At 35.4% G+C, this 22,362-nt stretch overlaps 1 protein-coding gene across 2 annotated transcripts; it reads right to left on the minus strand.

Moving 5' to 3' along the window:
• On the minus strand, positions 1 to 22,023 carry Pcnp (PEST proteolytic signal containing nuclear protein). 2 transcript variants are annotated; one of them, XM_078044319.1, is made up of 6 exons: positions 21,866 to 22,004; positions 15,200 to 15,377; positions 14,962 to 15,124; positions 13,146 to 13,220; positions 3,952 to 4,007; positions 1 to 1,883 (listed from the first exon to the last, which is right to left on the minus strand). In XM_078044319.1, the coding sequence occupies exons 2-6, from the start codon at positions 15,253 to 15,255 to the stop codon at positions 1,757 to 1,759; spliced, it is 477 nt and encodes a 158-aa protein (XP_077900445.1). In that variant the 5' UTR covers positions 15,256 to 15,377; positions 21,866 to 22,004; the 3' UTR covers positions 1 to 1,756. The 2 variants fall into 2 exon arrangements, with proteins under 2 accessions (XP_077900445.1, XP_077900444.1); XM_078044318.1 differs by lacking the exon at positions 15,200 to 15,377 and having other exon boundaries at positions 14,962 to 15,176; positions 21,866 to 22,023.
• Between the last annotated feature and the right edge of the window lie 339 nt (positions 22,024 to 22,362).

Raw genomic sequence — 22,362 nt, forward strand, 5'->3', positions numbered from 1 at the left:
TTGAGTTTGACAAAATTTATTGGTATTTTAATAAAGACATTCATCTCAGTCGTTTCTCTCTCCTCATCTTGACCTTAGGTTAATATTTCATTTGGGTCAAGAAAAGAATATGTAGGAGAGGGATGTTATTTTAACAAACAGTAAAATGGACAAAATGGATAGTCTGCCTACATAAAAGTAAGTTAAATTCATGTTTCTTGATATAATTAAATCATGTTAAGAACTAATAGTTGTATATACATTTCCATTGTTTTACTTGGGGCTCTTTCTAAACTTAAATGCAAGTGAACAAGAGTTAGGAATATATACAGGCTGCTTCTCTGGAATTATTACCAATTAAAAGAGCTCAGTGAGTTAATTACCACCAATAAAATAGTTTGAAGCTGCCTCCAAATTTAACATTGTAGGAGTTTTCAAGGAAATCATATTACCATATTTTTATTGTCTGTGACTATGCTTTTAATGTGTTTGTCACATTAAAAAATAATGTCCATATACAATACAAAAATACAAAACAAACACCTTATGATACACAAATCTTAATAGTATATGTGGTGGGAGATTTCATAAAATGTAATTGAAGATGCATCTTCTTTCCTTCTATTTTTAGTACCTAAAATGTGCTTTTGAGAAGACACTGGTCAGTAAATATATATATATATATTTCAAATAAACCATAGGATTATACTAATAAGAAATCCTGCAGTGAGTTCAATTTAAATTGGGTTTAACAAGTTAGTAACTTAAATGATTAGACAAAGTTACAGAAAGTGCATCTTCTCATATTGTCTTCATACAATGTTAAATTTCTCTCTCTCTCTCTCTCTTTTTTTGGTGTTTATACATTTTAAAAAATAAAAACCAGCCAAATGCTTAAGTATTATATACATTTAAATTGTTGTTGGTGGTTTGTATTTTAAAAGAAACAGCTTCCTTATGATTTGCCTCAAGTTCTGGTGGAAATGCCTACAGGAACTAGTTATGAATAAAAACCAAGAGAAGCACATTTAGAATACTGATTTACTTTGGTAGCAAATGGTTGTTCTTTGAAGACTTATGAAGGTAGACAAGACCCATTAAGGTGTGTGGGCTATTTCAAATACTCGATACTTCACATAAAAATTAAAAAAGAAATAAAAACATTTTTTAGAGCTAAGCGTTTGTATCCACTGATAGCAATGCCAATACCTAGTATATGATGACTTGAAACAAAACAAATGCCCATAAGGAAAAAAAGCTGTTATTTTAATTTTATCTAAATTTATTATCAGTCAATAGTCCAGTAACATTTTCCTCTCAGTACAATACTCCCTTCTCTCTATAAGGCTGTTCCTGGGAGCCAGATACTTTAGGTAATGAGGGAGTTAAGTTAGGAGAGTAACTGCTTGCAGTTTTAAAAAGATAGTAACTTTTTGTTTCCCTCTTAATGTGCTAATAGTTGTGCCTAAAAAAATATGCAATTCTTAAAAAGGTACCATTTCTGATTTCTTTATTATCTGTAACCTTTGGAAACTAATCACATGAAACTACAAAATTAGCAAATGTCTTGAAATCTGTATATAAAACATAAATTACCTCTAATTTCAAACTCTCATTTATTAGTGTACCACTCAATCTTAAAAAACAAAACAAACAAAAACAAAAACGAAAAAGAAAAAAAGCGGCTCCAAAGATAGTCTTATACCATTCTTTAAAAAAGGAAACTGTTCCTTTTAACTTTACACCCACCCCATACCCCAATTTCAAAACACATCATTTAATTGTCTTGGTCATGAACATTTCCAAGATGAGATTTTATATTTCGTTCCCATAGCTTCTGGTTATCAGAAAACCCATGTTTTCCTTTATTGAAAGAGTTTGGTCCAGCTGATGTTGGTGTATCCCTGCATTAAAAGAAAATAAATTTATTTAAAATTCTATAGATATTTTAATACACATTTACTTAATATCTATTATAAACACAAGCTGAACATCAAAAAAGACTCTATAGAGCAAGGCCCTGAGCAACTTAGCAAGACCCTGTCTCTAAGTAAATAAAAGGACTGGAGATGTACCTCAATGGTAAAGTGTCCCTGGAGATCAATAGCAAAGTGTCCCCTGGGTTCAATTACCAGTATCCCTACCCCAAAAACCTCTACATAGATTTTTAAAAAATACTATTTCCAAAGACAGTTCAAAGACTTTTTTTGGGGAGGTAGGAGGGGTTCTAGGGATTTAACGCAGGGGTGCTTAACCACTGAGCCAATTTCCAGCTCCTTTTTGTATTTTATTTAGTGATAGGGTCTCACTGCATTGCTTAGGGCCTCACTGAGTTGTTGAGACTGGCTTTGAACTCACAATCCTCCTTGTCTCAGACTCACAAGCTGCTGGGATTACAGGTGTGCACCACCACACCAGCCAGTTCAAAGACTTTAAATTCGGTAGGCCTGAGGTGGGGTAGGAAGGCAAAATTGCTTTCCCCCAATCCTGTTTTCCAACATAGGTCATGATGCATCCCTGATACTAAAAATATTTTCCAAAGGAAAAAGACACGTAAGATCAAGATTAAGTGGTAGGAATATCATTGTATCATTATGAGTGTAGTGAATAAAACCCACTTTTCTATTACACTAGAAAAAAATTGAAATTTAAAATCAGAAACATCTTCATATCTTTCTCTTATTTGAAAAAATATAGGTTACAAGTATCTGAAAAGAAATATCCTAATTTGGGCATCTGTAATTTCAGCTATCTGGGAGGCTGAGGCAGGAGGATCCTGAGTTTAAAACCAGCTTAGGCAACTTAGGAAAACCTGTTTCCAAAAATAAAAAGGGCTGTTGGAGAGTATACAGGGAAGAAGTATACTCAGACATTGCTGATGGGACTGCTAATTGGTGTAACCACTACGGAAAGCAATATGGAGTTTCCTCAGAAAACTTGGAATGGAAACCACCATTTGACCCAGTTATCCCACTTTTCAGTATATACCCAAAAGACTTAAAATCAGCATATCACAGTGATGCAGACACATCAACGTTTATAGCAGCTCAATTCACAATAGCTAAAGTATGGAACCAACATAGATGCCCTTCAACAGAAAAATATATAAAGAAAATGTGGTACATATACACAATGGACTATTACTCAGCCTTAAAGAATGAAATTATGGCATTTGCAAGTAAATGAATGGAGCTGGAGAATATCATGCTAAGTTAAATAAGCCAAACCAAAAAACCAAAGTTTGAATGTTTTCTCTGATACTCGGATACTGATTATAGGGGTGGGAGGTAGGTAAGAATGGAGGCACTTTGGATTGTGTATATAGGGTAATAATGTCTGTCTCATTAGTGTGAGCATGAGAAGGACAGTTGAATCAGACAGACATTATTACCCTATATACATGTATGATTACACTACTGGTGTGACTCTGCACCATGTACAGCCAGAGGAAGAAGTTGCATTCCATTTGTATACAATGTAGCAAAATGCATTCTACTGTCATGTATAACTAATTAGAATTAAATAAATAAATAGGGGTGAGGACATAGATCAGTGGTAAATTACCCCTGTATTCAGTTCCCAGTAGTGAGGGAAAAATAAAAAGAATTAGCTTTAAATTATCGTTAAGTGTTTCTCCAAAAAGCACAGAAAATAAGATCACCCTTCTTCTTTGTGATAAGTCTAATTCTTACTTATCTTTAAACTCCAGTAGAGAGAAAATATAGAAAATTGTTTTGCTCATATGCACAAGAAAAGCCTTAACACTAAAAATATTATATGCAATTTATTCTTACTCTTAACTCAACCCTCTAATTTTCTTTTCTTTTAAATAGCCCTATTTATTTATTTTTATGTGGTGCTGAGGAACGAACCCAGGGCCTCACACATGCTAGGTGAGTGCTCTGCCACTGAGCCACAACTCCATCCCCATCATCCCTCTATTTCTGTAATAGTTACAAAAAACTATACTACCTTCCAATATTCTTCATCCTCATCTTTGCTTCTGGAGGCATTTCCTCTGGTTCACTCTGAAGAAAAAAAATGAGTAAACTGAGATAAATATCATGCTAAATTTTACATCTAAATCTTTTAAAACACTTCAAATGCTACAAATTTCTGTAAAAGAAGAAAATTAGTGAATTATTTGTCTTAACCACAGTTTTAATAGAAAGGCACTTTCCAGAGTGCTGATTTTGAGTAAAGAAAAAAATGTGGTAAAAATCTCATTCAACACATTGTATACATGAAATGAAACACCAATCTGTGCTCTTATGTTCAATTATGTGAATTAAAATTTCTTTAATCATAGTTTCAAAATCTTATTTTATGGCTTTTATCAAAAAGATTTAAAAAATGTTGACAAAGACATAGAAAGGGGAAGTCTCCTATATTGGTGAAAATGTAAATTACAATAGTCATTATGGAATACAGGTTCCCCCCAAAACTAAAAATAACCAGGTACCCTGGCAGGAGCCTGTAATGTCAGCTACTCAAGAGGTTGAGGCAGGAATACTATAAGTTCAAGGCCTGCTTTGGCAACTTTATGAGATCCTTTCTCAAAATAAAAGGTAAAAAGGTCTGGGGATACAGCTCAGTGGCAGAGTATCCCTAGGATCAATCCCAATTACAAAACAAACCTAAACAAAACCTAATAACTAAAAATAAAACTACCATATGGTCAAACACTTCCACTAGTAAGTATATATCTAAAGGAAAGAAAATCAGTATGACAAAAGAGATATCTATATTCCCATGTTTATTGCTGCACTATTCAAAATAGCTATGACTAATATAAAGTTAACCTAGATGTCCGCTGACAAATGGTTAGAGAATGGCATATAATTCACAATGAATATTGTTAAACCAAAATAAATAAAAGAATTAAATACTGTTATTTGCAGCAAAATGGATTAGGGTGGTGGACATTAAGTGAAATACATCATGCAGAGAAGGACATATACAGCATGTTCTCACCCATATGTAGATGGTGAGGAAGCTGATGCCACAGAAATATACAGTACAACAGTAGTTACCAGAGGTCAGGAAAGCAGAGGGATGATAACAGTATAGGGGTTTGGTTTGACAGGTTTGTAGGATGAATAACTTTTTTTTAATATTTATTTTTTAGTTGTACACAACAAATTTTGTTAATTTATTTTTTATGTGGTACTGAGGATTGAACCTAGGGTCTCGCACGTGCTAGGCGAGTGCTCTAACGCTGAACCACAACCCCAGTGCATCTTTTTTTTTTTTTTTTGGTACCAGGGATTGAACCCAGAGGGGCTTAACCAATGAGCTAGAACCCCAAACCTTTTGATTTTGACACAGTTATTAAGTTGCTTCTGGTCTTGCTACATTGCTAAGGCTGGTTTTAATTTGCAATCTTCCTGCCCCAGGCTCCCAAGTTGCTTAGATTACAGGTTTGTGCTTCTGGACTCAGATAAGTAACTTAGCAAAGGACCTGGGTTCAATCACCAGCACCACACACACAAACAAAAGACAAATGTCTGGGGTAATGGATAAGCCATATCAACCTAATCTGATCATTACACTGTATACATGTACTGAAATGCTACATTGTACCCTACAAATATGTACATTGTACCATATAAATATGTAAATTCAAGAATTAAACTTAAAAAGCCCAAATTATAGAAATAAAATCATTAATGATTTATGTACTATACTATGTGTTTAATGCTTTATCTACACTATCTTAATTTAAAATTCTAACAATACAGTCCCATGTGCAGTATGATTATAATCATTTGCACAAGGTTAAATGACAAGGTTACTTGCCCAAGATCACAAAGTTAATGATTAGCAAACTAGTCTAATGCCAAAGCAAAGATCCTTAACCCCTTTACTGTACTGTTCTTTCTCAAAAGTACCTCTTTTATTCTAAGGACATTTTGAAAACTCAGTCCTTATTACTTTCTATACTTTCAGCTACTGAAAATTGTGAGATTGAGTTCTTTTCAGAATTATGGTTTTATGTATAAATGCTACTGCTTAGCTTAGTAATAATAATAATATTTTTTTGTGTGCTACTGGGGATTGAAATAGGAGTTAGCACATGCTAGTCAAGAGCTCCACTACTGAGATACATTCTTATCCTTTCTTATTTTAAGACAGGGTCTCAATAAATTGCCAAGACGGACTTTTTTAGTTGTAGATGGACATACCTTTGTTTTATTTTCATGTGGTGCTGAGGATTGAACCCAGTGCATCACACGTGCCAGGCAATGTTCTACCACTGAGCCACAACCCTAGCCCTACCAAGAGTGGCTTTGAACTAGCTACTCTCTTGCCTCAGCCTCCTGAGTAGCTGGATTACAGATGTGTGCCACCAGGTATGCCTAAATATTATTATTATTTTTACTTTTAATATTTATTTTTTAGTTGCTGTTAGACACAATATCTTTTCTTTTATTGCACATCACTCCTTTATTATATTGATCTGGAAAAAAGATTTATTACAGTTATGCTAAATGAGTACTGGGCCTTTGGGGCAGGGCCAAGCAACTGGAACAAGACTCAGAAATCAGATACAGTAAAAGACACGCTTGGACATGATCAAGAGGCATTTCACTGCCACAAAACAAGGCAGAGGAGAGATTCTAAGATACATAGCAAGATACACTCCTGCACCTTACAGGCCAAGGAGCTTATCCCATATTGGTGTGAGGAATGGCTTAGTTTCTGGTGACAACATGTGGGACTAACCACCACTAGAAAAAACCCAGAAGGGTTTTGTTTAGTGTATATATATATAATTTTTTTTTTCTTTAGTGAAAAGAAATGTAACAAAAGTTAGGATTGATCCCAACATTCTGGAGCCAGCTCCTCTGGGGTCAGGGAGTTGTCTTTCTTAAATCACCATGCAGGTTACTTCTGTATTCCACTGGAATGACTAGAGCCCCCTGCTACCCATCTTCCCAGTGACCTGAATACAGAAGAGTACAGAACTGGCTCTTAGAAACACAAACAGGCTCTCTGGCTTCTTCTCATTGGTCATGCCTTGGCACAATTCCTCCCTACCCTTCTCAAGAAAAAACCAACAACTACTACCTCAACTCTTTTGGATATGAGGAACCTTCCCTGGGCTTAGATTGAGAACCTGTGCCCCAGAGTTTCTATTCTGATTACAATTTAGCAGGAGACAAAATGCTAAAATTAAAGTGGGAGCTACTGGTCCCCATCTGCAGCTACAACTTAAGATGCCCACAGATGTGGTCAGTATGGTGATGCAGGAGAGAGGTGCAAAGGAATGGATGGGTAGGGTCTTCCTTGGTACAGTAGTCTGCGATCTTGCCTTTATTTCTTTGCCTTGCCCTGTGCAGCCACGGCTTCCATTTTTATTTTTAATATTTATTTTTTAGTTGCTGTTAGACACAATATCTTTATTTTTGTTTATTTTTTTTATGTGGTGCTGAGGATCGAACCCAGGGCCTCGCACACGCTAGGCAAGTACACTGAGCCACAACCCCAGCCCTAAATATTATTTTTAAAAATGCTATCTGCAAGACTTAGCTTAAGCTGGGCAGAGGTGCCTGCCTATAATCCCAGCAACTGGAGAGGTTAAGGCAGGAACACAGCAAGTTGGAGGCCAGCCTCAGCAACTTAGACAGACACTGCCTTTAAAAAGAAAAACAAAAAAACAAACAAACAAAAAACCAACTTAAGGGGGCTTTCACTGATCAAATCTGGAATATTTGAGAATTATACTTTACTGAATAAGATAAAAATATATGAGTTACACTTATATGATAAAATTTTTAAATTTAAAAGTGATAAGAATAGCTCTTTCATAAATAATAAATTTATAAATATACAGCAGTATGTTTAGTGTTTTCATTTGTGTTACAGTCTGGTTTAGAAGATTTGGGTTTCTTGTAGCAATAGGATTATGGTTAACATTAGTCACATATGTACATACAAATGTTTATAATGATGTACATAAATACATATGTAAAAAATATATGGATATTCCAAGTAATTGTGGAATTACTTGGAATATCCATATGTTCCACACACACACACACAGTTTTAATTCAGAGTTACAAACTAGCATTGTGGTTAGGGTTATGGACTAAAAATGTATGTAAATATATCTGAATATAAATACATAAGTAAAATCACATGAAATATATGTGCTTTTATCTTTAATTAGGTTATGGTAAGGGGAATTGTTAGGTTTTGTGTTAAAGATAGGGTAAGCCTGCAGAAATGAACATATATGAAAATGGATTTATGTGAATTTATAAATACATACTTCACAATATACAGAAATATTCATGAAGTGTCACTGTTTATACGTAACAATATTTATGAATCTATATTCCACAGTATATAGGTACATTCATGTAAATTGTTATGGTTATACGTATAGAGGTTTCGGTGAGGCATAGCATTATTTTAGGTTTTGAACATTATTATCCGAATATATGAATATAAATATTTATGTAAAAACGTACATGAAAATACTAAATATACAGGGATTTGTATATAGTTAATTTTCAGATGGATGTTTACATTGTTGTTTAGATGTATTTTATAAATATGTAACTGAATATATATGAAAATTTATGGGTAAGATTTTGTTTAGCATTAGGGTACATAAATATATATTTATAAACATATGAAGGAATATATATGTAAAAATATATATGAGTATTCAAAGTCATAATTATGATTTTTGTATAGAAGACTAATGATAATGGGAAGGGTTAGGTTTAGTTCTGAGTTAGGTTGAGGATGAGGGTCTACCACTGGAATACATATCAATATTTATGTAAATACATATTAATATAGAATTAAAATTATATACAAAATTTTATAAATATATACTTTCATCTATGGCTATTTTAAAGTTACATAGTATTTTTAAGCAAGTGTTAAATCTGGGTTTGCCTACTGAAATGGATATATAGGTAAAATATTTATGGATTTTTATGTGACTTTTAAAATTTATATCTCCAAATATACAGGTACATTCATGTAAAGTAATCTGGTCTATATGTCTAGAGGTTTCTGTTGAGCCGTAGTGGTAGAGTCAGATTATTTGTGAAAAAGGATTAAGATTAGAGTTAGGGTTTGAATGTTTATGTCCATATATATAAACACAATGTGGATATATATGTAAAATATATATTAAAATATTTATTATCTCAATTTGTATATAGTTGGGTTTGGTGTTGAAATGGATGTTCACAATTTGATTTACACATAGGTTATAAATATGTAACCTAATATGTATGAAAATTTATGATTTTGATTACCAATGGTGTGTGTGTGTGTGTATATATATATATGAATGAATATAAGCATACCTAGGAATATATGTGTAAAAACATACACAGATATTAAAAACAGCTCTTTCATTTAGTAAGAGACAGTTAATAAATATACAAGGCATGGTGGCATATATTATATCACCATTGGCATACATTATCATAACTAATCCTGATAAGAATCATTAATGGATGTTAACATTAGTGAGTGAAGTTTTGAGAAATTATATATTTTTACATATTCTCAAAGCATATAAGATAAATTTTAATTTAGCTTTACAAAAATTTGACAGTGGCGAAATCTGGCAGGCACCATTTTAACTAAATGATCAAAGTTAACACTGCAGGAATGGGCATATTGACAGCATGTGCTCCCTAGTATGATGCATTGAGAACTTGGCACAACTTCAGTGGTATTCCTACCAAAAGCAATGAGAATCTAAGCATGAAAAAAACACCAGACAAATCCAAAATGAGAGACACTGTAGAAAATAACTGTCCAGTATTCTTCAAAAATGTTACTGTCATGAAATACACAGAAAGATTGGGGAAATTATCCAAATTAAAGGAGACAACTGAAAAAAAATTTTTTTTGAAATGTTAAAACTCTGGGGTTAGGAAATAATTCAGTGGTAGAATGTGTGAGGTCCTGGTTTCAATCCATGCAACAACTTGCTCCCAAAGCCAAAATTAACTGTTATCTACTTAGGTCAATATATTTGAACAATATATTTTGTTACTTAGTTATGTTCTTGAATAAAAAATTAAGTGGATAGGGCTGGGGCTGGGGCTCAGTGGTAGAGCGCTCGCCTAGCATGTGAGAGGCCCTGGGTTTGACCTCAGTACCACATAAAAATAATAAAGGTATTGTGTCCAACTACAACTGAAAAATAAATATTTTTTAAAAATTAAGTAGATAAGGATTTTAGATATATGAGACAATTTTTAAAAACACATTTTTTAATTGTTCATGGACCTTTATTTTATTTATCTACATGTGAAGTGCTGAGAATTGAACCCAGTGCCTCATACATACTAGGTAAATGTTCTATCACTGAGCCACAACCCCAGCCCTCTATTGTCTACTACCATTATAGTATTGTAGCAGAAAGAATATTGTTTGAATCTCTCTAAAACTTTTTTTAAAACAGGGAAGACATGGACTGGGGACTGGTGCAATGCTTGCCTCACATGCACAAGGCCCTGGGTTCAATCCCCAATATCACCCCCCCGCCCAAAAAATATATAAATATATGAATGAAAGACATTAAAGTATGATGCAAAGACTATAGGACAAGAAACCAGAAAACCTAAGGTTCAAAATGTGTATGAATTACCATATAATCATGCATGCTTAATTTCTCCATTTGTAAAATATAAATACATGTACAATCCACAGGGACATATAGAATGTAAAATAATGTGAAAAGATAATCAAATAGTTAGGCATTCAAGGTAAGGTTTTATTATATAATGCAGGTGCTTCCAGCCTATGTACTTCTACACATTTTTCCTTCTTCCTATATCATTTTCCATGCTATAATCTGCTACCTACTCTCTTTAAGAATGTTACAGATATTATTTAGATTAGCATTTTTTTGTTTTTAATTTTTTTTTCTTCTGAGCAACAGAATACTTTTTTTTCCCCCTCAATAAATTACTTGGGTTTCCAAATATCAGACAGAGGTACAACTTATAAGTGAAATAAGGGCAAAACACCAGAGTCCTGCTTGTTAAACATCAGCTTCCCATACCACTATAACTGCCATAGGATCCAAGAACTCTTGAGTAGTTTTTAAAAATTTAGGAACTAGGGGCTGGGGTTGTGGCTCAGTGGTGGAGCACTTGCTTAGCATATGTGAGGCACTGGGTTCGACTCTCAGGATTGCACATAAAAAAATAAAGTTCTATCAACAATTAAAAATAATGTTTTAAAAAATCTATCAACTAAATTGAGACCAAGCATCCCTGGAATCTCAAAACTCAGGAGAAACAAGGAAAGAGTTTGATATCAGCCTGGGCAACATAGTGAGACACTATCTCAAAAAACCAAACTCTCCCCACCAAAACAGTCTGCTAGGAGTATAGCTTAGTGTTAGAAGATATACTTAGCATGGGCAGGACCCCAGGTTCTTCCCTAGAATGTATGCAGCCTTTGTTTTTGTTTTGTTTGGTACTGGGGTTTGAACCCCCTGAGCTACTTCCCCAGCCCTTTTTTATATTTTACTTAAAGATAGGGTCTAACTGAATTGCTTAGGGACTTGCTAAGTTGCTGAGGCTGGCTTAGAACTTGCGATCCTCCTGCCTCAGCCTCCTGAGCCTCTGGGATTATAGGTGTACATTACTTGCCTGGCAAGTTACAGTCTTTGTTTTATAGTTGAGAAAACTAAGGCTCCAGAAAAATAAAAATGATTTATTCAGGTTTCTACTGGTTAATAACTAGTCAAGACATGGTTACAATTCAGGTCTTTCAATTGCTAGTCCAGGTGTCTTTCTATGCTGCTACATCCAGTACCTGTTTATTTCTTTTCTGAATGTCCACAGTACTTCACCTCTTCAGGTATTTTTCATTTTTATCTCTCACTAATTTACATGTAAGTCTCCTTCTACTAGACTAGTTCTTAGAGGAACATATCTGATGTCTTGTAATGTCATAGTGCCTAGTACATACAAAGCAATCAAATGTGTAAATGAGTAAAGGAGAACACAGTAATAACCACAGTGATTCTTTCCCTATTGATTCAGGCTCCAATGGTTCCACATTTATCCTTGTCCAATACTCCTCTAAAAAAACTCTCCAGGGGCTGGGTTGTGGCTCAGTGGCAGAACACTTGCCACTGAGGCACTGGGTTCGATCCTCAGCAACACATATAAATAAATAAAAACTAAAGGTACGTCAACTAAAAAATATTAAAAACAAAAACAAAATAACAACTCTCCAAATGGTGCCTGTGACTTGAAAACTGATGTCTCAGTTTATAAGTCTTCCTTGATTTACTGAAACCCTGACTAATGTTTTAGTATAAAATTTGTATTACTTCTTTTATATATATTCTTCTGAAATCACTCTATTCCCAGTGTTTGGGCCCCTCTGAATGTATAATCCCTACCTCTACCTGCCCAGGTGCTGGGGATTGAAACCAGAGCCTTGAAAATATCAGACAAGCACTCTACTACTAAGATATATCCTATCCCTTTTTATTTTATGTTGAGATTTTCCTGCATCACCTCTTGAGTAGCTGGGATTACAAGTGTATGCTCCCATGTTCAGCTTGAATAATATAATGTTTATCCTTATAGCTTTTGGAAACAATTACTATTTGTATAATACTTGATTGTTACATATACAGGGTTCTCATCTTATATGGGGATTAGATTTTCAAGTCACAGCCTAATATAGATCATAATCAAATCGTGTTTGAAAATTCCACTGGTTATCCATAAGCATGGTAAGACAGGCATGAGAACTGGAACTGATCAATCTAATAAGCATCTCAAGCTCACTCTGTGCCTACTGAGAAGTGCTGGCAGAATCACCTGTATTATTTCCATCTCCTATGGAAAGCATGTTACTACAGCTGCCTTCTGTAACCTGAAAGCACAATACATCATCACTGAAGACCCCAACTATATCCTACATATTTCCTAGCACATATATTCATAATAAGCATTTGTTGTTTTGGTTCTTAGGTTTCTTGCCCCCAAACTTAACATTTTTAAATAATCCTACAACCAAACAAAATAAATACAAAATAGAAATATCCAGTTTTTGTAGGTGCTACAATTTAGTAACACCATTAATATAACCTATAATTTGTCATTAACACTCTCCTACTAAAAGAACTGGTTAAAATAAAAGAGATATTAACTTACATCTTCATCTTCATTAAAAGCTGCTGCTACTGAAAGGGTTTTTGGAGCAAGAGTTGGAACAGTTTCTTTAGGCTTCTGAAGAAGAAACGTTAAAAAGAACACTAGATGAGTCACATTTGTAGAGAACTGTTTGATATAAATCTTGAAAAATTCAACTTTGTTTTCATAAATTTATATAGTAAGGAACCTAGAATTTGCACTATGTCTGAAAATGCAGGTTATCTGTGGGTAGGTTTAACTTTGTTATTTATTATTATATCCATTTGTTTACCTATTAGAAAAAATAATTCTCCAGCTAGGATCTATAATTTAATATTACTTAAGCCAAAGGGTATTTGATACAAAATGATAAATAATATGTTCCCATAGTAAGAATTAGTTTAAAAGTGCCTTGAGAACACACAAGGCATCATGACTCATATTCCTCTACCCTTTTTACTAAAACTCTACGTCTATCCTTTTTACCCTTTGGGCTTCAGACAAGTGATCATTTCTATATGACCTAAATTTTTAACAAAATAAACTATTCTATCTCCATTCTCTCACCATCCATTTAGTCTTTACCCTACTGCAATCTAGCTGCCACCCTAACCATCTACCATCGCCCTAGAATTATTCTTTATGAGGTCACCAATAACTGGTGTGCTGCATTTGATTCTAATCACCAGCTTCTTTTTGAAAACATCTCTCCCTTGTCTTCTGGAACAATATATATATATTTTTTAATTGGTTAGTCTGCTAATTCTCTGACCTATTGTTTTCTCTCCCCCTTCCTTGCTGCTCCTCACTTAACAATACAGATACCTAGGATTCTACTACTGGTAGCAGCAACCTTTCATTCTTTATACTTCCCAGGTCAATTTCATTCATTTCCATAGTTTCATTCATTTTCCATAGGTTCCATGGTTAAAAAAATATTAATTTGAGGTTTATATCTTAAAACAAGGGATCGAACACTGATCTTTAATCAGAAAGATTTTTCTGGGCTGGGATGTGGCTCAAGTGGTAACGCGCTCGCCTGGCATGTGTGCGACCCGGGTTCGATCCTCAGCACCACATACAACAAAGATGTTGTGTGCGCCGAGAACTAAAAAATAAATATTAAAAATTCTCTCTCTCTCCTCTCACTCTCACTTTAAAAAAAAAAAAAAAAGCTTTTCTTATCAAGCAATATCTTACTAAAATTAATCTTTTAAGATACAAATAACTGATTTCTGGAGATATTACTTTTTAATGTTGTACCAAGGATAAAAGCAAAAGCCTTCCAGATGCTAACCACATGCTCTACCACTGGGCTATCCCCTAGTCCATAGATATTGTTACTGAAACTGAAAGATTTAAAAAAAAAAAAAAACCTGAAATTCTTTCTCAAAATATCTTTCAGAGGTCTTGCTTAACTGATACAAACTCACTACTTTATAAATCATGCATTTTCTATAATATTGTTCCTTCTAAAATTCTACATCTTTGTTAAAAACTGATTTTATTGAGATAATTCATTTTGATCTTTCCTAAAGAGTGCTAATCACTTCTTAAATACATATAAGTTAATATATAAAAGATTAAGAAATGCATCTTTTAAAAAACTTCTTTTAGTTGTAGATGAACACAATACCTTTATTTACTTATCTTTATGTGGTACTGAGGATCTAACCCAATGACTCACATGTGCTAGGTAAGCACTCCACCACTGAGCCACAATCCCAGCCCGGAGAAATGCAACTTTTTATACTTAATTTACGATAACCTAGTAAAAGCAGGTTTCCAAAACAAATCCTTAATACCCATTACAAATATCATACATAAAGTAACTTACACTTGATCCAAGTTTGATGGATATGGCTGATGCTTTCTTTGTTGTCTGACTACCTATGGCAAATCCAAACTTGGAGATCTTTGTAGGCTTTGTTGGGAGGTCTGCAGCTTCTTCTTCAGCTGATCGCTTCTCAGCGCTGCGACTGGAACTTTCCCCTCCATTACTGGAAGAAACAGTCTTAGTTTTCACAGGTTTTTCTGCTTCTTCTTCAGGTCCTGGTGAAGTCGAAACAACTTACCAAGATGAGCTATTTTTACTGAGCAGATTGATGGGAGCAGCAACCTCAAAAAGCATCGTTATAAGGAAGATACCTCTGCAGTTGTCACCTACTGACCCAACAGTCTCTTCCACTGTTTGTTAGAGTATATAGCAGGAACTGAGATTGTGTGGCAGTAGAAGAGGCTCCCATGAATTAACTAGCATAAAATACAGAGCAATTTAAAATTATAAACATAGAGTTCACAAAAAAGTAAAGACCCTTCAACTAAATACTACCACAGACATCATACAATAATATAGTTATTTGTGGAATTCTGCTTTTTAGAAATCAAGATCTATAAATTATTTTTTGCAAACTAATCTGTGAGGAATCAGTCATGTGGCAAGATAATACATTTGGCTAATAAATTCTAATATTCTCAATAATGTGTATGAGTCACACAAAGTATCTTGTCATGTAAAGGACCATTATTATCCAAACTTCAGTATTAACATAGCCTAGTTATATTTTTGAGTGATGTGTTCTTCATGTACATCTCACTCAATCTTAGGAGTTGAAAAAGAACTTCAAAAAGTCTAGTCAACTCCTCTTGAGTAATTTAATTCTCCTCTGAAAGCATGGTTATCACCTGTTTTAAGCTACCTGTAAGCACTAATACAAGTCTTGGTTTACACGTTACATTTTCTCATCAAAGATGAGCTTATAACTTCAAACAGTAGAAAGCATACATATATAGGTTTGGAAGTATGTTGTCTTTTAGTAATTTTGCTTGTATTTGTATTCAGTCAATTGTGAGTTTGCATCTAGAATATCTTAGATCTCTTACATAAGAAGACTAATTATGACGCAAGGCATGGTGGTCCATGCCTGTACAAGCCCAGCAGGTGGGAGAATGAAGCAGGAGGACCACAAGTTCAAAGTCAGCCTCAGCAACTTAGTGAAGCCTGAAGCAACTCCGCAACTGTCTCAAAATAAAAAGTAAAAAGGGCTGGGGATGTGATTCAATCGCTGGTATAAAAACAACAACAACCCAAACCAAACAGGGATGTTAGACATCAACAGGGATGTAAGACATCATTCATCAATTCATCATCACCATCAAAAATTTTATATTCTCTAATATGCCAATTCACCCCATAGAATGTATTGTTACATTGGATAAAGAGTTCACTTGTGAGTAAAGAGAAGATGCTTTGGAGTACAGTCTAAAGAAAATGGGACAAAAAGTTAGAATGGGGTAGGCAGGAGGTGGGGGAACAAAACATTAACAGACCAATGAGCAAAAGACAGAAAGAATTGAGGTTACAGATCTAGATCTGTATAGTTTTGGAATGATAGCACTTTGAATAGAAAATTTGATTTTATTTAGATAAAAAATAAAAGGAAATTTATTCTCTTTGGACAAAGGGTGAAAGTTGTAGTGACAATGTAGGGAGGAGTAGTTAAGCAGGATTAAGCTTGGGATTTATCTAAAAGGGAAATATAGTGTTGGAATATTGCTTTAAGTGCCATTCACTTATTTATATGTGAAATTACAAAAGCATCTAAAGAGTTAAAGACTATTATTCAATAGCTGAGAAGTAGAACTTTTTTTTAATTGTGAGAAGTAGAACTTTTTTTTAATTGTGAGAAGTAGAACTTTTTAATAAATATAGAATCTCTTTAAAAAATAGTATGATGTAAATATTAAGTTTTTCATTCTATGTTTACAACTAAAAGCATTTATACTAACTTTATCCTACGTTAGTTTTAAGTATGCTATTTCATAATAAAACTCAAGCAAAACTGTGATGATGCATAGTTAAAATTGGAAATCTGGCTATACATATTTAAACATACAGAAAACCCATTGGCTTTACATATTACAGCCTATAAAGGTACAAACTGTGTGCAAACAAAATTGGAAAACATTAAAATAAAGAGCATAAAGAACGCTTTAGACTGACTATAGTGTAAGTCTTCTTTTTGAATCATGACCCAAAGGCCATAATTAGTTAAGATTTCCAATTCTTTTAGAGCCTATCTTTTCTTCTAGTTTCGTTTTCTAAAAATAATCTTAGAACAGGCAACTTGGAAAATTTAAAGTATAAATAAGAAAAAGGGAAAAGATTCTTATTATAATGTTAAATGTGTCAGCTAGCTGAAATTGGATGTGTAATAAATGGACTACAATACTGTCCAATCCCATTAGAAGAAATCTTTCTAGAGATTTCCACGGAGATTGCTTCAGAAAAAGGTAGCATGGAGAACTATTCTACTATTCATTTCATAATCAACTGGTAACAACTTAATCCCATTCACATCTGTTCTTCTCATCTGAAGAGGCACACTAGACTATCCATATCACAGGTCCACACAAAAGATCAAACACATACTATTATGTTTTTGGTACAGGGATTGAAACCAGGGGTGCTTTACCACTGAGCTACATCCCTAACCCTTTTAATTTTTCATTTTGAGACAGGGTCTCACTAAATTGCTTAGGGCCTTGCTAAATTGTTGAGGCTGGTCTTGAATTTGTGGGGCCCAAGCCACTAAAGTTATAGGCATGGCCACTGCACCCCCTTCTTGTTTTTTTTTTTTTTTTTTTGTGGTGTTTCAAATTTTTTTGTTTCAAAATTTTTGTGGTGTTTCAAATATGATAGGCAAGCACTCTACCACTGAACTACACCTCCATCCCACACTATGTTTATTAGGTTTTTTTCCTACATGTGACTGAGTCCAGATCAAGCAATTTATTTCTGTACATAATAAATAAATTGGCCTTCCCAAACTCAAGAAGTGTTTTTGGTTTTTTTTTTTAAAGCCACTGTAAAAACTATATGAACATCTTCAGATCAGAAGATGACTAGATGAGGGGAGAAAGAAATGAAGGAAGGAGGGTACACGATCAGCTCTCCTTTTTAATTTTTAGTTGTAGATGGACACAATACCTCTACTTTATTTATTTATTTTTATGTGGTGCTGTGGATTGAACCCAGTGCCTCACACAGTGAGGCAAGTGCTCTACCGCTGAGCCACAATCCCAGCCCCTCCTACCTTTATTTTTATTTATTTATTTTTTGTGGTACTGGGGGATTTAACCATGCACTCTACCACTGAGCTACACCCACAGCCTTTCTTATTTTTATTTCAAACAGGGTCTCCCCAAGTTGCTAAGGCTGGCCTTGACCTGTAATCTTCCTGCCTCTGCCTCCCCAATGCCTGGGATTACAGGATCACACCACTGTACGTACTCAGCTTCATTTCTTAGCTTCTAAGGGCTCAATGTGTCACATGGATTGAGCTTCTATTTTATCTTTATATAATGCTTTTAACAATTTTGTGGCAAACCACACAAAGCACTTAGAAAATAAAGCAAAAGGAATCAACAATGGACTAAATGGGAAAACATGAGAGCCAAATCCGTTACCATTATTTAAAATGAGACATCTTGTATTTTGGGTCTGTGGGAAACAAAAGTTTAGATGACCAATAATTACTAACTGTGAAGATTTTTAGTAAAGTGAATTGTAGTTTAAAAATGAACACATAATCAATATTTTTAAAATAAGAAATCATGTATCAATTTATAACATAAACATGGATAAAATACAAACTATAATTCTTTATTAAAGAACATTTTAATAAAAGGGATTTTGTTTAATTTGTATTCATTTTGAGCAAACAAGATGCATAGATTAATTAATGTGAAATCAAATTGCACATTATGCTAATAGTTTTTTCTTTTTCCTTTTTCACTGAATAGGTGGGGTATGCCTTAGAGCACAAGGGTACTTTGTTTTGAAAAAATTACCCAATAAAAAAGTGAGTCTATAATGGTACCCCTCAAGACCCATTTGCATTCTGTCGGCTTCCTTATCCAAAAAAGGGCACACAGTTATTCTGTGATAGGACTGGTGTGCCATTTATATGAGAATGTATTCAAGACCCTATTAAGTGTTTGGCACAATAAATGTCAATTTCACTGAAGAAGTTCTTAGCATAATCTTTTAAAAATATTTTTACTTGCAGATAGACAAAATACCTTTATTTTATTTATTTTTTTAAAATTGGTCCAGAGGATTGAACCCAGTGCTTCACACTTGCTAGGTAAGTGCTATACCACTAAGCTACCACCCAAGCCCTTAGCATAATCTTTGAAAGACTGAGATGGCTAAGATTATGTAAATATAGCTCTTCTTTAAAATTGTATTTATCTTAAAAAGCTAAAAAATTTGACCAAAAAGAGGAGGAAAAAAAAATCTATCCAAAGTGTAACTCCTCTTAAAAGTGAAAACAGGTAGTTCAAGTAAGTAGCTTCTCTCTCAGACACACATTAACTACAGAAGTAATCTGCTCATAAAACCCCACATACTTCTGGGGCTAGGAGTGTAGCTCACTAGTAAAGCACATGCTTAGCATGGTGAGGCTCTGGGTTCAATCCCTTACACTAACAAAAGATTAAAAAAAAAATGAAGTGTTTATATTTCCAATGTAATGCATTACTCAATAGGAATAAAAATTCTGAATACTCTCTTGGTTTGTCCATAGGACAAGCATGACAGTGTTCTTTAAAAAGTGACTACTTACAACAAAATTATCAATTTAGAAATATCCGAAGTATGAAATGTTTTAACTATGATTACTTAGCACAACTGCATTAAAAACATGTGACATTCCAGGGCTGGGGTTGTGGCTCACAGGTAGAGCGCTCACACAGCATGCGTGGGGCACTGGGTTCAATCCTCAGCACCACATAAAGTAAAATAAAGACACTGTGTCCACCCATAACTAAAAAATAAATATTAAAAAAAAGATATTCCAAATATAGCTTAGATGCAACAGCACTACTTTTTTGTAAAGGAAATGAGGCTAATGATGTAGAAATTCAGGGACAGTAGTTATTCTAAGTTACCAACAAAAACAATAATAATTTTTCTGATACTAAAGCAAGGTAATTTTTTTTCTTTTTTTCTTTTTTTTTTGTACTAAGGGGCACTAGACCACTGAGCCACATCCTCAGCCCTATCCTGTATTTTATTTTGAGACAGGGTCTCACTGAGTTGCTTAGCGCCTTGCTTTTTGCTGAGGCTGGTTTTGAACTCCCCATCCTCCTGCCTCAGCCTCCTGATCTGCTGGTATTACAGGTGTACCCACCAATTGCTCCGCAAGCAAAGTAATTTTATAATCCCCAAACACCCTAAAATGGAAACATGAATATTCATAATACAGAGTTAACTACTCTCAACTGAAAGGTAGCAGGAAGATTACAGTGTCTTTATGCTAACATTTAAAGTATATTCTGGCAGCACATTAAACACATCTCCTCCACTCTAAAAAAAGTCAGGAATACAGAAGATTCTTTAGGCTCTGTATTTTTGCTTTTCCTCAAATTACTTCTAAATTTTTACATAATTTTACTTGACAGTTTCTCAGGTAATTTTTTTTTTTGGTCAGGAAAAAAAAAATATTCCAGACAAGTGCTAGATGTTTTACACTGTTTCATAAGCTATTTTACTGCTTTTAATAAACAGGGGTGGGGGGCTTCATTTCTGCCAATAACAACTCTCCATATTTTTAAAAAAGAAATTCTGAACATTACACGTTTTCAACATTTTTTTTGATCCCACTACAATTCACATTAAACATGTTAGTAGGTCATATTATTTGCTTTCATGTGCTATTAATCTTCTGTATTTTCTCATATTAAATACTTTCAGGGGTAAGACTTAACGGAGTCAGAATAGAAAATAACATTTAAAAAGCGTTCTAAACAAGACAATATAATCAGCTCCCATGTTAAAGTCACTTGTCTTGCTATGACGGGGGTTGGGGGGAAGCGGGGTGCCCTGGGGAGATTATTTGTTTCTTCTCCTTAATGCAAAAGACCTGGAATTTATGAGGGTAGCGGGGCCAGAAAAGGATAGCTATAACCTGAGTTCAATACTGTATCAATACACAGTAATGAGTCACACTAGACTACTAAGCCACTTAAATTTATCTGGCTTGCGATAAACTGGTAGTAGCCTAATTAGGAAAGGCATACTTCCGAGAAAGGCGATCAAACCATAACCCTAGAAACCCACAGCTTAAATCAGCGGGTGATTGTTCTTTTCCTCCATCCCCTCTGTCCATCTCATTACAGGGTCACTATTATGCCTGAAAATAAAGGAAAGAGCAGGCCGGGGTTGTCCACCTCCTCAGTGAAAAGGGAACAGCAAGCGTAATTAACTCCTACGTGTATAACTGAGAGATCTGCACCTTTGGAAACTCGGCCTTGGGCCAGTTTCCGCGGCCATGGCTCGGTGGCTCACACAGTGTGTGTGTGTGGGGGGGGATGGAGAGTGTGCGGTGGTGTGTTTTGTGTGATGTGTGTCTCCGCTGTGGAAGTAGCGGCTCCTGCACCGCCGCTCCGGGTCCCACCCCAACTTCAGTCTCCCTTTCTGGTGCCCATCTTCCTTCTCAGAAGGAGGGCCTCCACAGGGGCCATGAGGTGAGGGACAGTGGCCGGCTCTCTCCCGGCAAGGAAGCGATATGGGTCTGGATCCCAGCGGGCCGCACCGGGCGTGCCCGGGCCCAGCACCTAACCGAGTGAGCGCCAGATTCGCCCAATCTTTCTCCACCCCATTCCCCCCACCCCGGGGAGCTCAACGAAAGGCCCAGAGCATCCCACACATCCCGCGACGCTGGGGTTGTGTTCACCTCCGGCGGCTCCAACTCGCTGCGGCTTTTCAGGCTTCTCCTCTCCCGCCTTCCCGTCCGCCATTTTCCCCGCCGCGGCCTCCCCTGCAGCTACGCCAAGGACGTCACGGCCCCGCCCAGCAACCATTGAGCTTTAGAGCCATCTGGAGAGGTCGCTGACTAGAGAGGCCCAGATGAGTGAAAAGAGGGACCGCCCAAGACAAGCGGATGTGACGTCATCGAGTGACTGCCTCTGAAGAAAGGGAGGGGAAAGAGGAGCGCGGGGATTGGCGTTCTATGCATCGGACTGGGTAGGGAGAGGCACGTCAGTGGCAGATCCGGAGAAGTGATGGGATGTGAGAACGTAACCCTGGAGACGTTGGCGGAGCCTTAGAATGTTTCTGCTTTTGCAGCTGTGCTTGCAGTTGAAGCTGGCAGGGTCTTTCTGGCTTTCCTGGTCACATGTGCCCAGGAAAGGTGGAGGCAGGGTGGGGAGGCAAAGAGAGCTGTATTTTCTC

The sequence above is a fragment of the Ictidomys tridecemlineatus genome, chromosome 3 (assembly GCF_052094955.1).
Source record: "Ictidomys tridecemlineatus isolate mIctTri1 chromosome 3, mIctTri1.hap1, whole genome shotgun sequence".
In the NCBI taxonomy this organism is placed as follows: Eukaryota; Metazoa; Chordata; class Mammalia; order Rodentia; family Sciuridae; genus Ictidomys; species Ictidomys tridecemlineatus.

What these genes read in the sequence shown, in the direction of transcription:
- Pcnp (XM_078044318.1), bottom strand. Translation starts at nt 21,992, where the DNA reads ATGGTTGCTGGGCGGGGCCGTGACGTCCTTGGCGTAGCTGCAGGGGAG. An exon ending in CCATCAAACTTGGATCAAGT is followed by an intron (nt 13,221 to 14,961) that starts GTAAGTTACTTT and finishes TTTCTTCTTCAG; the next exon opens with AAGCCTAAAGAAACTGTTCC. An exon ending in CTTTTAATGAAGATGAAGAT is followed by an intron (nt 4,008 to 13,145) that starts GTAAGTTAATAT and finishes TTTTTTCTTCAG; the next exon opens with AGTGAACCAGAGGAAATGCC.